The sequence below is a fragment of the Hypomesus nipponensis genome, chromosome 3, assembly GCF_054491055.1.
Source record: "Hypomesus nipponensis isolate SF chromosome 3, ASM5449105v1, whole genome shotgun sequence".
NCBI lineage: Eukaryota > Metazoa > Chordata > Actinopteri > Osmeriformes > Osmeridae > Hypomesus > Hypomesus nipponensis.
In genome coordinates this window covers 3,088,787-3,099,697 of record NC_140363.1, presented here as the reverse complement: position 1 = coordinate 3,099,697, position 10,911 = coordinate 3,088,787, and the positions used below count along the sequence as shown (strand labels likewise).

At 44.9% G+C, this 10,911-nt stretch overlaps 1 protein-coding gene across 2 annotated transcripts; it reads right to left on the bottom strand.

Moving 5' to 3' along the window:
• Window positions 1–1,557: 1,557 nt before the first annotated feature.
• LOC146299164 (serine/threonine-protein kinase PAK 2-like) lies at window positions 1,558–10,794 on the bottom strand. 2 transcript variants are annotated; one of them, XM_084684494.1, is made up of 15 exons: window positions 10,606–10,794; window positions 6,565–6,755; window positions 6,373–6,479; window positions 6,139–6,286; window positions 5,508–5,524; window positions 5,286–5,402; window positions 5,029–5,149; window positions 4,770–4,833; window positions 4,636–4,684; window positions 4,440–4,552; window positions 4,220–4,337; window positions 4,040–4,139; window positions 3,624–3,820; window positions 3,219–3,356; window positions 1,558–3,082 (listed from the first exon to the last, which is right to left on the bottom strand). In XM_084684494.1, the coding sequence occupies exons 2-15, from the start codon at window positions 6,737–6,739 to the stop codon at window positions 2,996–2,998; spliced, it is 1,551 nt and encodes a 516-aa protein (XP_084540620.1). In that variant the 5' UTR covers window positions 6,740–6,755; window positions 10,606–10,794; the 3' UTR covers window positions 1,558–2,995. The 2 variants fall into 2 exon arrangements, with proteins under 2 accessions (XP_084540620.1, XP_084540621.1); XM_084684495.1 differs by lacking the exon at window positions 10,606–10,794 and adding an exon at window positions 8,244–8,386.
• Between the last annotated feature and the right edge of the window lie 117 nt (window positions 10,795–10,911).

Below are 10,911 nucleotides of genomic sequence, written 5' to 3'. Positions count from 1 at the left end.
ATTGATTTAATTTTGACTAACTCGGCGTTCCATAGAGCACAGGCGACTGTTTTCTGAAGTATAAATGCAGCAGCCTGAGCGACACTTTTTTTTTAAATCGGCGACCATTTCAAAAGTGTCTGCGACATAAGTATAAACTAGGCTTTATTCCCCCCCCCAAACAAACACAGAGTGGCGCAATATATACTGGTGGAGGGGTGGTTGATGACAGGAACCAGGTGAACCGGATTATGGAGAGGAGGAGTCATGCATAGGTGTTGATGGTTTGATTCGCGCCACCTATGGGGAACAGACAGCACAGCAGGGAACACACACAAATACAACACAGAACACCACAGACTGGGGGTCGTAACAGTGGCACATATTATTCACTCATTTTAAGCAATCAATCTACCTGAACAAAATTAGACGAAACGGAATAGAAATGGAACATTCTTTTTTTTTTGAAAATCGTTGACCCTAGTGCTTTATTCATTGCAAGAATGACAGTGCAAAGTTACGTTGTTAAGATTTCTCAAATATTTATTTCATGACACATCGAAAATGAGGCAAATTGCGGTACGGCTGAACTTGAACTGATGTTTCGACTGAAATAATAATAATGGCAATAATAAGCAACATCACTGGCTAGCTAGTGTTAGCTAACTAGCTAGCAAGATTGCATACAATCCATTCGCTAAAGTTGACAATACAACACTTGGATTTTAACCAGTCGACTATTCCTCACTTGTTGACAAATTACCGTGTTTGTCTTCCTTAATGGGTGTGCTATGCAACGAGTAAGATATTTGTAGGCCTAGTGTTCTTGCACTGGCTATTTAGCCTGGCTTCCAGCCCAACTTAGCCCCGCCCACAACAACAATTTGGTTGGGAAGTTGGGTCTGGAAGGGTTCGTATTGGGGACAAATTATATAAAACCAGGATCTGGGCGGACCAATGAAATTGCCAGGGCGGGCTTTATACATGATGGACAGATGATCAACAGTAACGTAATCAACAACGTCACGAAAGAGCGCTTGGGTTGAATTGAAGGGTGTGTTTCGATGAATCTATCAGCTTTATGAACGCTTCCATAGAAATAGGGTTGACGTGAGTGAGAGCCTCAACATGCAGCATGCTAGGTACAGATGACAATTCAGTGTTCATGGCCATTCCTCCAGGGCTAGCCTGTAGTTTGTCCCTTATTGCATATATTTTTTGGTCAAAGAACTCTAGGAAATCATTGGGAGAGAGATCTGTACTAACACCGAGTGTACTTTTCTTACAGTTTTGCAACGGGATCAAATAGAAACTTAGTGTTGTGCTGGTTCTTACTAATAAACTTCGAGAAATATTGTTATCTGGACCTGATGAGGACTTGCTTGTACTCCATTTGAACACAAAGTTAAACATAATTTGCCCTTACCACATGTCTTCTAAAGAGTTTCGTCATACATGAACACAGATGGGTCTTGATTTAAATCCATTACAGACATCAGACACAGTAAATGGGAGCTGTAATAGTTCCCTCTTCTGTCAACCACTGCCTCATCTCCGAGTAACAAGTCCACAAAGGAATATTTTCAAGTCTATCTTTATTCATAATTTATGCAGACTGTTTCAATGATTTTTCTTCTCAGTAGAAGTTCTCGGTATCATGAATAAGAAAAAACAAACTATAACTAAAGGGATCCTGTTTTCATCAGACTCCATTTGACTTCCGAGTTGGAATGTCTGCTCTATGATTTGCCATATAAAAGTTCCATGTAACAGCTTAGGGGTCACACACAACACCATGGCATCATCTGAGACAGTACACAATACGGTCACCTATCAAATTGTTAGTTACACATAAAAAAGATATTTTATACAGACTTATAAAAGCTTGTGAAAAGATTCCAGATTTTAACAGGGTTTCGTCATTGAAGGTACGTAATATACAAAACAAAATAACTCAATATTGGGGTTTTGCCTACAAAATATGACTTTAAGAAGACACAAATTATTGTCATACAGCCAATTAAACATTTTTCTTTTTTGTAAGTTTTTTAGATTGTTGTTTAGTAAGAACAGAAATGGAACGCATACAGCAAACATGAAAAGTAGAACCACCGTGTAACATCTGAGATATAGTATGACAAGATAAACAGACAGAACAGTTACACAAATGTTCCAGTTCAGGCACAATCCTACATAACCTAGGAAATTTGAAATACCGGGCTTGCTATACGTGTATGTGTGTGTGTGTGTGTATGTATTGTGTGTAGAATAAGATAAATGTATGTATAGGTGTGTGTGTGTGAAGATTGTATGACATATGTGAGGCACTTGGAGGGGAGTTTTGAAAGTAAAAGGTGACAGGGGTGTGTTACGAGGTGGTGTGAGGAGTGCTACCATGGTTCTATGTGTGTTTAAAAGGCACGGGCTAATGGTGCTAATCACTAGCAGTGTGGAAGCAACACTGTCAGTGAAGAAGAGGCACTTGGGTGTTAGCATGACAGGGCTAGATCAGCAAAAAGGGATCTAACCAGCAATGCTACCAATGCTAAGAAGGGTTTATGGCAAACCAGTAATGAGAGCAGTGATCAGGAAAGTTGGCAGATAATCACTAATGCTAGCAGGCAGCCAGGAATGTTAACACAGTGCCAGTGTTTCTAGACATTAAACCATTATGGCTAACTAGTTATAGTATCAACCGTTAGCTTGTTGATCAGTGTCAACCTTTGGTCGCAGTAACTGGATTATCGCAAATGACAAATGTTGAGTTTTTCACTGGCTTGTGCTTCTAAAAACATTTTGCTAGAAGTTTGGCAAGGGGTTAAGAAGTTAGGTGTGACAAGGACAGTAAACAGTCTAATACAGTCCTTTAGATCTCAGATATCTTCTATGAATCTACACCGGACGAGCTGTAACAATCTGGTAATTAGCAAAGTTAGCACAATTGTTAACAAGGATAGCTAGCTCAGGTGAGTTAGCTAGGCAGGCCAAGTCAGCAAAGTTTCCTTGGCTAGTTAGTTTAGCGGTTGCTTTTCATGGCCTCCTTCGCTGCCAGGATGAGAGGGGTGAGGCTTGATAAAGGCTTGGCCAGCTTCAGGAACGGGTGCTGCAAAGACAAACAACACCATGTTAATTTGCTAAACTTCATCCACCAATGTGGTCACAAAGTGTGTATGGGGTGTATGAGCCACCTGCCACTGCGCAGGACTATGCAATGCTACGTGTGTGTGTGTCTATAGTACCTGCAGCAGCTCTCGACCACCCCCACGTTTCTCCACGTCCATCTCCAGACAGCGGGACAGGAAAGATCTGAAGACAGGAGACAGCTTCTCTGGACTTTGCAGCTCAGGGGTGCCGTTGGTGGCGATCAGATACAAAGCCTAAGAAGGGACACAGAGAGATATTCTACTGTTCACCTGTCTCGTCAGTCCAGAAACAATACCCCACAAAATAAAATGGAAAAATCACAACGGCCAAGACTGGATTGTATATCAGTAGTCACTTTACCACAACCACACACGCTCACAAACACACATATGAACATCTTTTACACCCATATTTCTGTAAAGACCAACTTTTCTTGACTAGCTTCATGTGGTAGATTGTTGTGTCCCAGGAACAATCAACATCCCCTCCCACACACTCACCCTGAGGGGGTTCTCGTTGAGGTATGGAGGTTCTCCCTCCACCATCTCTATGGCCATGATGCCCAAGGACCAAATGTCCACCTTGGGCCCGTAAGCCTTGCGGGTCACCACCTCTGGAGCCATCCAGTAAGGCGTGCCCACCATGGTGCTACGCTTACTCTGCTCTGGAGTGATCTGGGCGCAGAAGCCAAAATCAGCTGGAGGACAGAGAAGCAGGGGTCAGTTTATGAACATTAAAAACCCTTTTAATGTACTTTAAAGAATGTTGCCGTGATGGTGGGTCACAGATTTGTAAATGTTACTGTAATGTGTGTGCTTGTGTATTACAATATTGTGACTACTGTGTGTATGTTTGTGACTGTAATTTATCTTGCATGTGTCTTTTTGTGCATGTGTGTGCACGGGTGTGTTCTCACTGAGTTTGACAGATCCATCCATGCCCAGCAACACGTTGTCACTCTTGATGTCCCTGTGGATAACCTGGTTTGCGTGGAGGAACTCCAGAGCCTGCAGACACTGGGGAGGAAGGGAGAGGAGCGTCACGCACATGCACACACACACACCCCGCCCCCCCCCCCCCCGTAATCTGTGCGTACCTCTCTGCAGACAGCGGCGATCTGGGCCTCGTCCATGCATGTTTCAGTCACCACATCAGTCAGGGAGCCTCCTGCCAGATACTCCATCACCACAAACAGCTCATCTCCCACCAGGAAACTACACACACACAAACACTGTAAATGACTACTCTTCACAGACCAAATAAATGGCACATGGGATTTTGGCTGGCTTTTGTTGGTCCAAGGAGTACTGCTGTACCTGTCAACAAAGTTGACAATGTTGGGGTTCTTCATCTCCTTCATGACCAGGATCTCATTAATGATCAGCTCCTTCTTGGGTTGCTTCTGCAGGTTGATCTGCTTGATAGCCACCTGACATACGCAAACACATGGTTTGTTTATCCAGGCTCAGTTCAGTCAGTCGCGCGAGCGAAAGATACAATAAGATACTTTACCTCCTGACCAGTGGCAACATCGATGGCTGTGTACACCGTACCAGATGCCCTGTGAGAGACGGAGAGATTTAAGGAAGTAAAACGTCACGGTGAACACATCTTCCATGTTGCCCTCTATGTGTGCACCAGTTTACCCCTGGCCGATCTTCTCATAGCGTGTGTACTTCTTCTTGGGGTCTCCAATACTGACAATTGTTCCTGGGACACAGCAAACAGGAGTTAGATTAGTCAAGCTGGTCCTAGCGGGAATATGGGTGTTTAAATGGAAACATGCGCGCTTGTGATCGTGTACATTTTTGTGTCTGTGTGGAAATGAACGTGTTGGTTTTTAAGTACAGAAAACAAACACGTGACGGGATATTTAGCGTGCGAGTGTGTGTATGTGCTACTCACTGAGTTTATCCATGATCTCTTCATCGGTCATCTTGCCCTTTCTCCTCTGTCTGTCTGCTGCCTTGGCAGCTGCGTCGCCCTCCACCGGCGGGAGGGGTTCAATCACAGACTTGGTGTACACCTGATGCACAACATGAAGTGACATCAGCACAGGGACAAGTGACATCAGCACCTGTCGCACGTCACAGGCTTCTGTGTTTTGGTCTTGTTTGACATGAAGTCGTGTAAACATGGAAGGGGTTCTCCCCGGGACTCACCGATTTAGTGTGTTCCGGCCTTGGAGCCACAATGGGTGGCGGAGCTTCATCATCATCCTCGTCATCGTCTGCACCCTTTCCTCCTGATGGCGACTGCTCCGAACTCTGCTTCCCTGGCTAAACACACACACATAACCTCAATACACACACTTCACCTATACTGTTCTAGAATTGAAGACATGTCATTAGTAGTGGTATAAAATCAAGTAAACCAGTACTTACCGATTGTGCATCTTTGTCTGAAAAAGAGAGGTGACAGAGTAATGTCATTTCTAATCCATGTTTAGTGTATACAAAGTGAGACAGGGAGAGGAAGCAAATGAGAGAGAGAGACAGAGCTCAGGGTTTCCCGCAGCACTTTAAAATTAAGGCGGCCGCCTAAGCAACACACGCCTACCGCCTTAACTACGACTTGTTACTGCCATGTTACTCTGTCCTGTTTTCTCCCTTCCATTTTAAAACGCCAGGCTCCCTTCCCTGCAGAACACATTAGTCTATCACAGTGGTTCTCAACCCTGGTCTTCAGGGACCCCCTGTCCTGCATGCTGGCATTCAAATGAATGGTCGTTAACAGGCTTCCGCATAACTAGACGACGACCCATTCATTTGAATCAGGTGTGTTGAAGCAGGGAAACCATGTAAAACATGCAGGACAGAGGGTACCTGAGGACCAGGGGTTGTGAACCACTGGTCAATCGCAAACTACCCCCCCCCCCCCCCCCGCATTAGTATATCGCACAAATTTCCACCCCCCCCCCCCGGCAAACCCCACCCTACCACCCAACACATTTTCTGTGGGAAACCCCAGAGCTAGAAAGAGAGAGTGACAGGACGGAGGAGACCAGAGACCGACCTGAAGAGGAGAAGCTGAGGTATTTCTGTTTGCCGCTGGTTGAATCATAGAACTTGAGAATGTCTAGGACAGCCTGAGGATTCTGCTTCTGCTCCGATTTACTGATGTTTGACGTCTGGAGGAGACGGGCCCACTGTTCTGGCATGCCCTGGACACAGACACGCACACATAGGGATCAATACACACACACATAGATCAACACACACACAAATACACACACAAACACATACTTACAGTGAACTCTCCTGTGACGGCATCAAAGCCCACATGAATGGTGTGTTCAAAATCTGAGGGGGAGGAGATCTCAGGTCTTTCCTTGTCACGCTCCTTCTTTCTGCCTCCTGGAGATGGAGAGAGACCATGTTACAGGTCATCAATGCCACGTGTGTGTGTCTGCCCGTGTGTGTGCCCACAAGTGCGTCTTACCCTTCTCTGAGGCAAACATGGAGATGATTTTGTTCCGGGACTTTCTCTCTTCCGGAACTGAGGGCAGAGGCCGAGTGTGATTGGCTGACAGTGGGTCTTTGGCTCCTCCTCCTTGGCTGCTCATCCTGACAGGGGGGGCGGGGGGCTTGTCTTCACACACTCCGCTGTCACACATCTACACACACGTCCACCTGCGCAAAGGGAGAAACCCACACTCTATCACACATCAATACTGAAGCACCTAGGATTGGTTCTGGGTAATGTTTGAGGGAACAGAAATGCAAGTGCATGTGAAGGAAAGGAAGTCAAGTTGTGAGCTCCACGTGTTATGCCGCACATCCAGAGTGTGTGTGTGTGTGTGGCAGAAAGTTTCAGTAGGGTGCGTGTCCACGTGTATGGGGTTCCTGGCCATATATATCAAGGTTTCCCACAACACTTTTCAGTTAAGTTTGTTTTTTTGTTTGCAATATCTACCGTCCTGTTTTGTCCCTTCCATTCCAAACCGTGACCAACGCCAGTCTCCCTTCTCTTCAGGACGCATTAGTCTATCGCACAAACTAGCTACCCCCCCCCCCCCCGGTCTGACAGCAAACCCTACCACCTTAACTAACACAGCAGGAAACCCTGTATATATAATATATACAAGGTTAGATATATTGATACAGTCTTGTCTCGTCTCGTCTCTCGTCTCGTCTCGAGACGAGATATTGAGTATTAAGGCCGATCTTTTGTTAACAATTTGTCCTAATAAGGAGAAATATCCATCTGGCACCTTTTCATCTGTACCTCAAGCACGCACGCACGCACACTGTGCAACATAAAAGCTGAGAAGTCGATAAAGACAAAACTATGGAGCCACTATGGAGATGCACAGGTGACATCATCAACATGAAACAGGAAATGCATAAAGTTCACCGAGCTTCCCCACTTCCTGTGTCTGGCCCTGAAGTTTTCATAGCCCCAAGACTGAACAACAGAGATGCAACACAGTGGTATTCTCATTCCTTTCCCTGTTCAACCACATGGGATAAGCTAATCTTTAGTTTGGATGTTTGAAAATGAGGAGACAATAAGCACCACTCCAAGCTGAACAAGAAGTTACAATTACAGCAACATTTTGTGTAACAACTTTAAGGTGACCTCCATAACTTTTGAGGAACATTCCTAACTGTCAAGCTCTGCTCATGTTACAGCGCAAGTTTATTCAGGTGAAAACTGAAACAACGTGAGTAATAAACAAGCTATGGAAGATAGGATCTTCCTTAAAGTTGCCTTGTCATGTACAGTCTTAGCCCAGTGGAGTTGTCACTGTAGCCAGTGTAAATATGAGTTCATCATGCTTGCCGCTATCACTTTATGCAAGTTCAGCCTTCTTCCTGACATGCAGTCATTCCTCCGCCTGGTGTGGGACCAGAGAAAAGCCTCCTGTGCCTTGTTTGCCGTGCAGGTAGGCTTTTCATTCAGGCTTGTGGCTGTTGATGCTTAAAAACAAAGTTATTTATATTATGCATACAGACAGGAGTCTTACCCTTTCACTGTCTACAGATTGCCATTAGAGAGAACACAGCATCAACAGCTAAGACTATTGAATCTTCTGGACTCTTCTGCCAGCCTTGTTTTTTTATTTCCTCTTTCTTGTTCTTCACAATGCCAATCCCGACAGTCAGACCCTTACTCACCCCTCTGTACTCTCCTCTGTATCTTTCAGAAGAGCAGGTCAATCCAAATGTCACTTTAGCTGTATTCCCAGTCTCTGTCGTGTGTGTCTGTCTTAGAAATATAATTTAAGTGTCTGTCTTTCTCCCCTCCTTCTCTCTCAGAACAGGTTTTTGCAGGCAGGCTCATTCCTCAGAAGGACACAAGTGCAACAAGTACAGACGTGTGTTTAGAGGCTAAGGGAGGGTGCGTATGTGTGTGTCCATGCGTGTGTGGGTACAGGCTGTTTGTCCAGGCTGGGGCTTGTCTCCAGGAATTCCACAACTCCAGGGCTGGAGTTGGGCATGGTCTGTTCTCCTGACAATCCCCCTGGATCCTCCCTCTCTCTAGGCTTGGCTGGCAGATGTTTTTTTTCCCTCGGGGCGCAAGGTGGAGCTGTGCCTTGCACTGCCGCCTCACAGCAACAAGCTCCTTGGTTGGATTCCTCCATGGGACACTGTTCAGATGATCAGATTGGCTCAGATCTCCTGGGCCATTCTGTGTGGAATTGACATGTTCTCCCCATACTCACATGGGTTTCCTCCCCAAATAACCTCAATATAAAACATGCAAACAAATCGCTCTCCTGCCTGTTTGTGAGCACTTGGTGTGGATGCCCACTGCTCCTGTCTTCCCTGGAAGGAAGAACAGCATGATGGGTAGGGGTACCTTTCTCCAATTGATGCTCCAGCATGGATGTGTGCTCCACTGTTCACAGAATTGGTGTGATCAATAAAAGTTTCTTCCTCAGGCACAGGTTACAATCTAAAGCTCCACCCTTCTTCCTGCCCTGACCATCCATTTGCTCCTCCCACAGCAGTCCAGCACAGCCACAACTTTCGCATCTGTTTGGTAGCCTCTGCAGCTTCTCATATAACAGAGAGAGGTGCATCCACACACTGTAGGTAGACCTAACCTACATAGGAATAAAAGGACTTGACTGTACATGTTCTATTTCTGTAGATTAGTGGTGCGTCTTAATACCCATACACCCCCATACCATATAGTATGCATGTGCCTGTGTACACCTTAAATCTATTTGACATTCATAAATACTTTCTTTGAAGCTATTAAACGGACCCTGTGTCAGACAACTAGTGAGCTACATTCTGCTGTTTCTGCATTCTGCTTTTTCTGTTTCTATTCTCTTTTACTGCACTTTCTATTCCTTCTATCTCTATGGGAAGCACACTTCCTCATCCTCTGGAACTCCCAAAGTCCCTGATGGTCACACGGCATTTCTGACCAACCAGACGAAAGCAAACAGAAGCGAGGAGCTGTTTACAGGAAGTGAGCGTCCTTTTGTACTCAGCTTCTATAAAAGGAAATACTGCTTTGGACTTCCTGGAAAGAGGACCCCCCTACTCCTCCTCCCCCAACATCTTCCATTGACCTGCGCGTGCGCACACACACAACTCTCTTTTCACTCATTATCAGATTTTACAATGAGACACACATACCTTCTGACAATAGTGCATGTACCATTTAATTTCACCTCAAGAAAACTGCAACTGCCTATGACAGAATCTAAAGATGTATTTAATGTCAAGTGAGAGACCAAAGGTTCTTTAATCGTCCCAGAAGAATGGACAGTTGTGTGACCAGACCGGCAACTTGACCGTATTCAAATGTACTGTGTTTGGCTGAGATACCCCTCATGGTCACATTCACTGAACCAGGGAGATAGGCAGCAACTACACCAAAATCTGTACTGTAAGACCGACAACTTCCTAAATGTCCAAACATGAGACAACACATAACTGAAATGTTACAAAAAAGAAACAAACTATCTGCATCGGTCAAACTATGTCGGCATATGCCTGTAATGAAATATGTAACCTAAATGTTATTTTTTTAAATTAAATACGCTGACTAAGTGGTTGGTTCATTCCCCTTACTTGAACTCGCAGAATGTTGACGGTAGCAACCCCACTGGAAAAGAAAGCTAGCGTTAGCATAGCCTCGGGGCTTAGATAGCTAGCTTAGCCACAATAAGAGACGCATTAAAGACGGAGCTAAGAAAAGGCAAGTTAGCAATAAGGAACCAACGTTAGCTAGAAGGAACTACTGTAGATAAGTCGGCAACGGTGATGGCGCGATCTGTATATCGGTATAGGTAGGCAAGGTATCAAGAAGCTAGGCTAATTATATAGCTATAATTTAAACGTTACAGCAATCTCCCCCCAAATAACCCGCTTCGTTTGCTAAGTCTGTAAGGTTATAGCTGGTTAAACAATGTAACTAGTGCTAACTAGTATGGTCTCTAACTGTATCGATGGCTAAAGTTGGCTATGTCACTAGCTAGCTAGCTTAGCTGCCTTCGTTAGTTTGATTTTGTTCACTCACCAACTGAAGTCAGCCGTAAACTCCTGCAGAACTCCTGGAAACTGGGCACCAACTCGTTTATCCTCACGCCCCTCCAGGCAGTGGTTATCGCCGTGATTTAATATTTGATCACGATTTGGTTCTAGAAAAGCATCAGCGTGATATTTTTAATCCAGAGAACTTTTGCAAAAATGTTGGCTAAATCAGGGAACAGCCAGAGCGGAAACGGAACCGTAGACCCAGCCCAGATAGGAATCGGAACCTCACGATTTCCCTAATCTTTTTTGTTTTTATATATATCTTTATTCATGCCACATTTTTAACATG

Coding starts and splice junctions, on each gene's coding strand:
- LOC146299164 (XM_084684494.1), bottom strand. CDS start 6,739: ATGTGTGACAGCGGAGTGTGTGAAGACAAGCCCCCCGCCCCCCCTGTC. Junction 6,287..6,372: donor CCGTCACAGGAGAGTTCACT/GTAAGTATGTGT, acceptor GTCTGTGTCCAG/GGCATGCCAGAACAGTGGGC. Junction 3,083..3,218: donor GTGGTCGAGAGCTGCTGCAG/GTACTATAGACA, acceptor TTGTCTTTGCAG/CACCCGTTCCTGAAGCTGGC.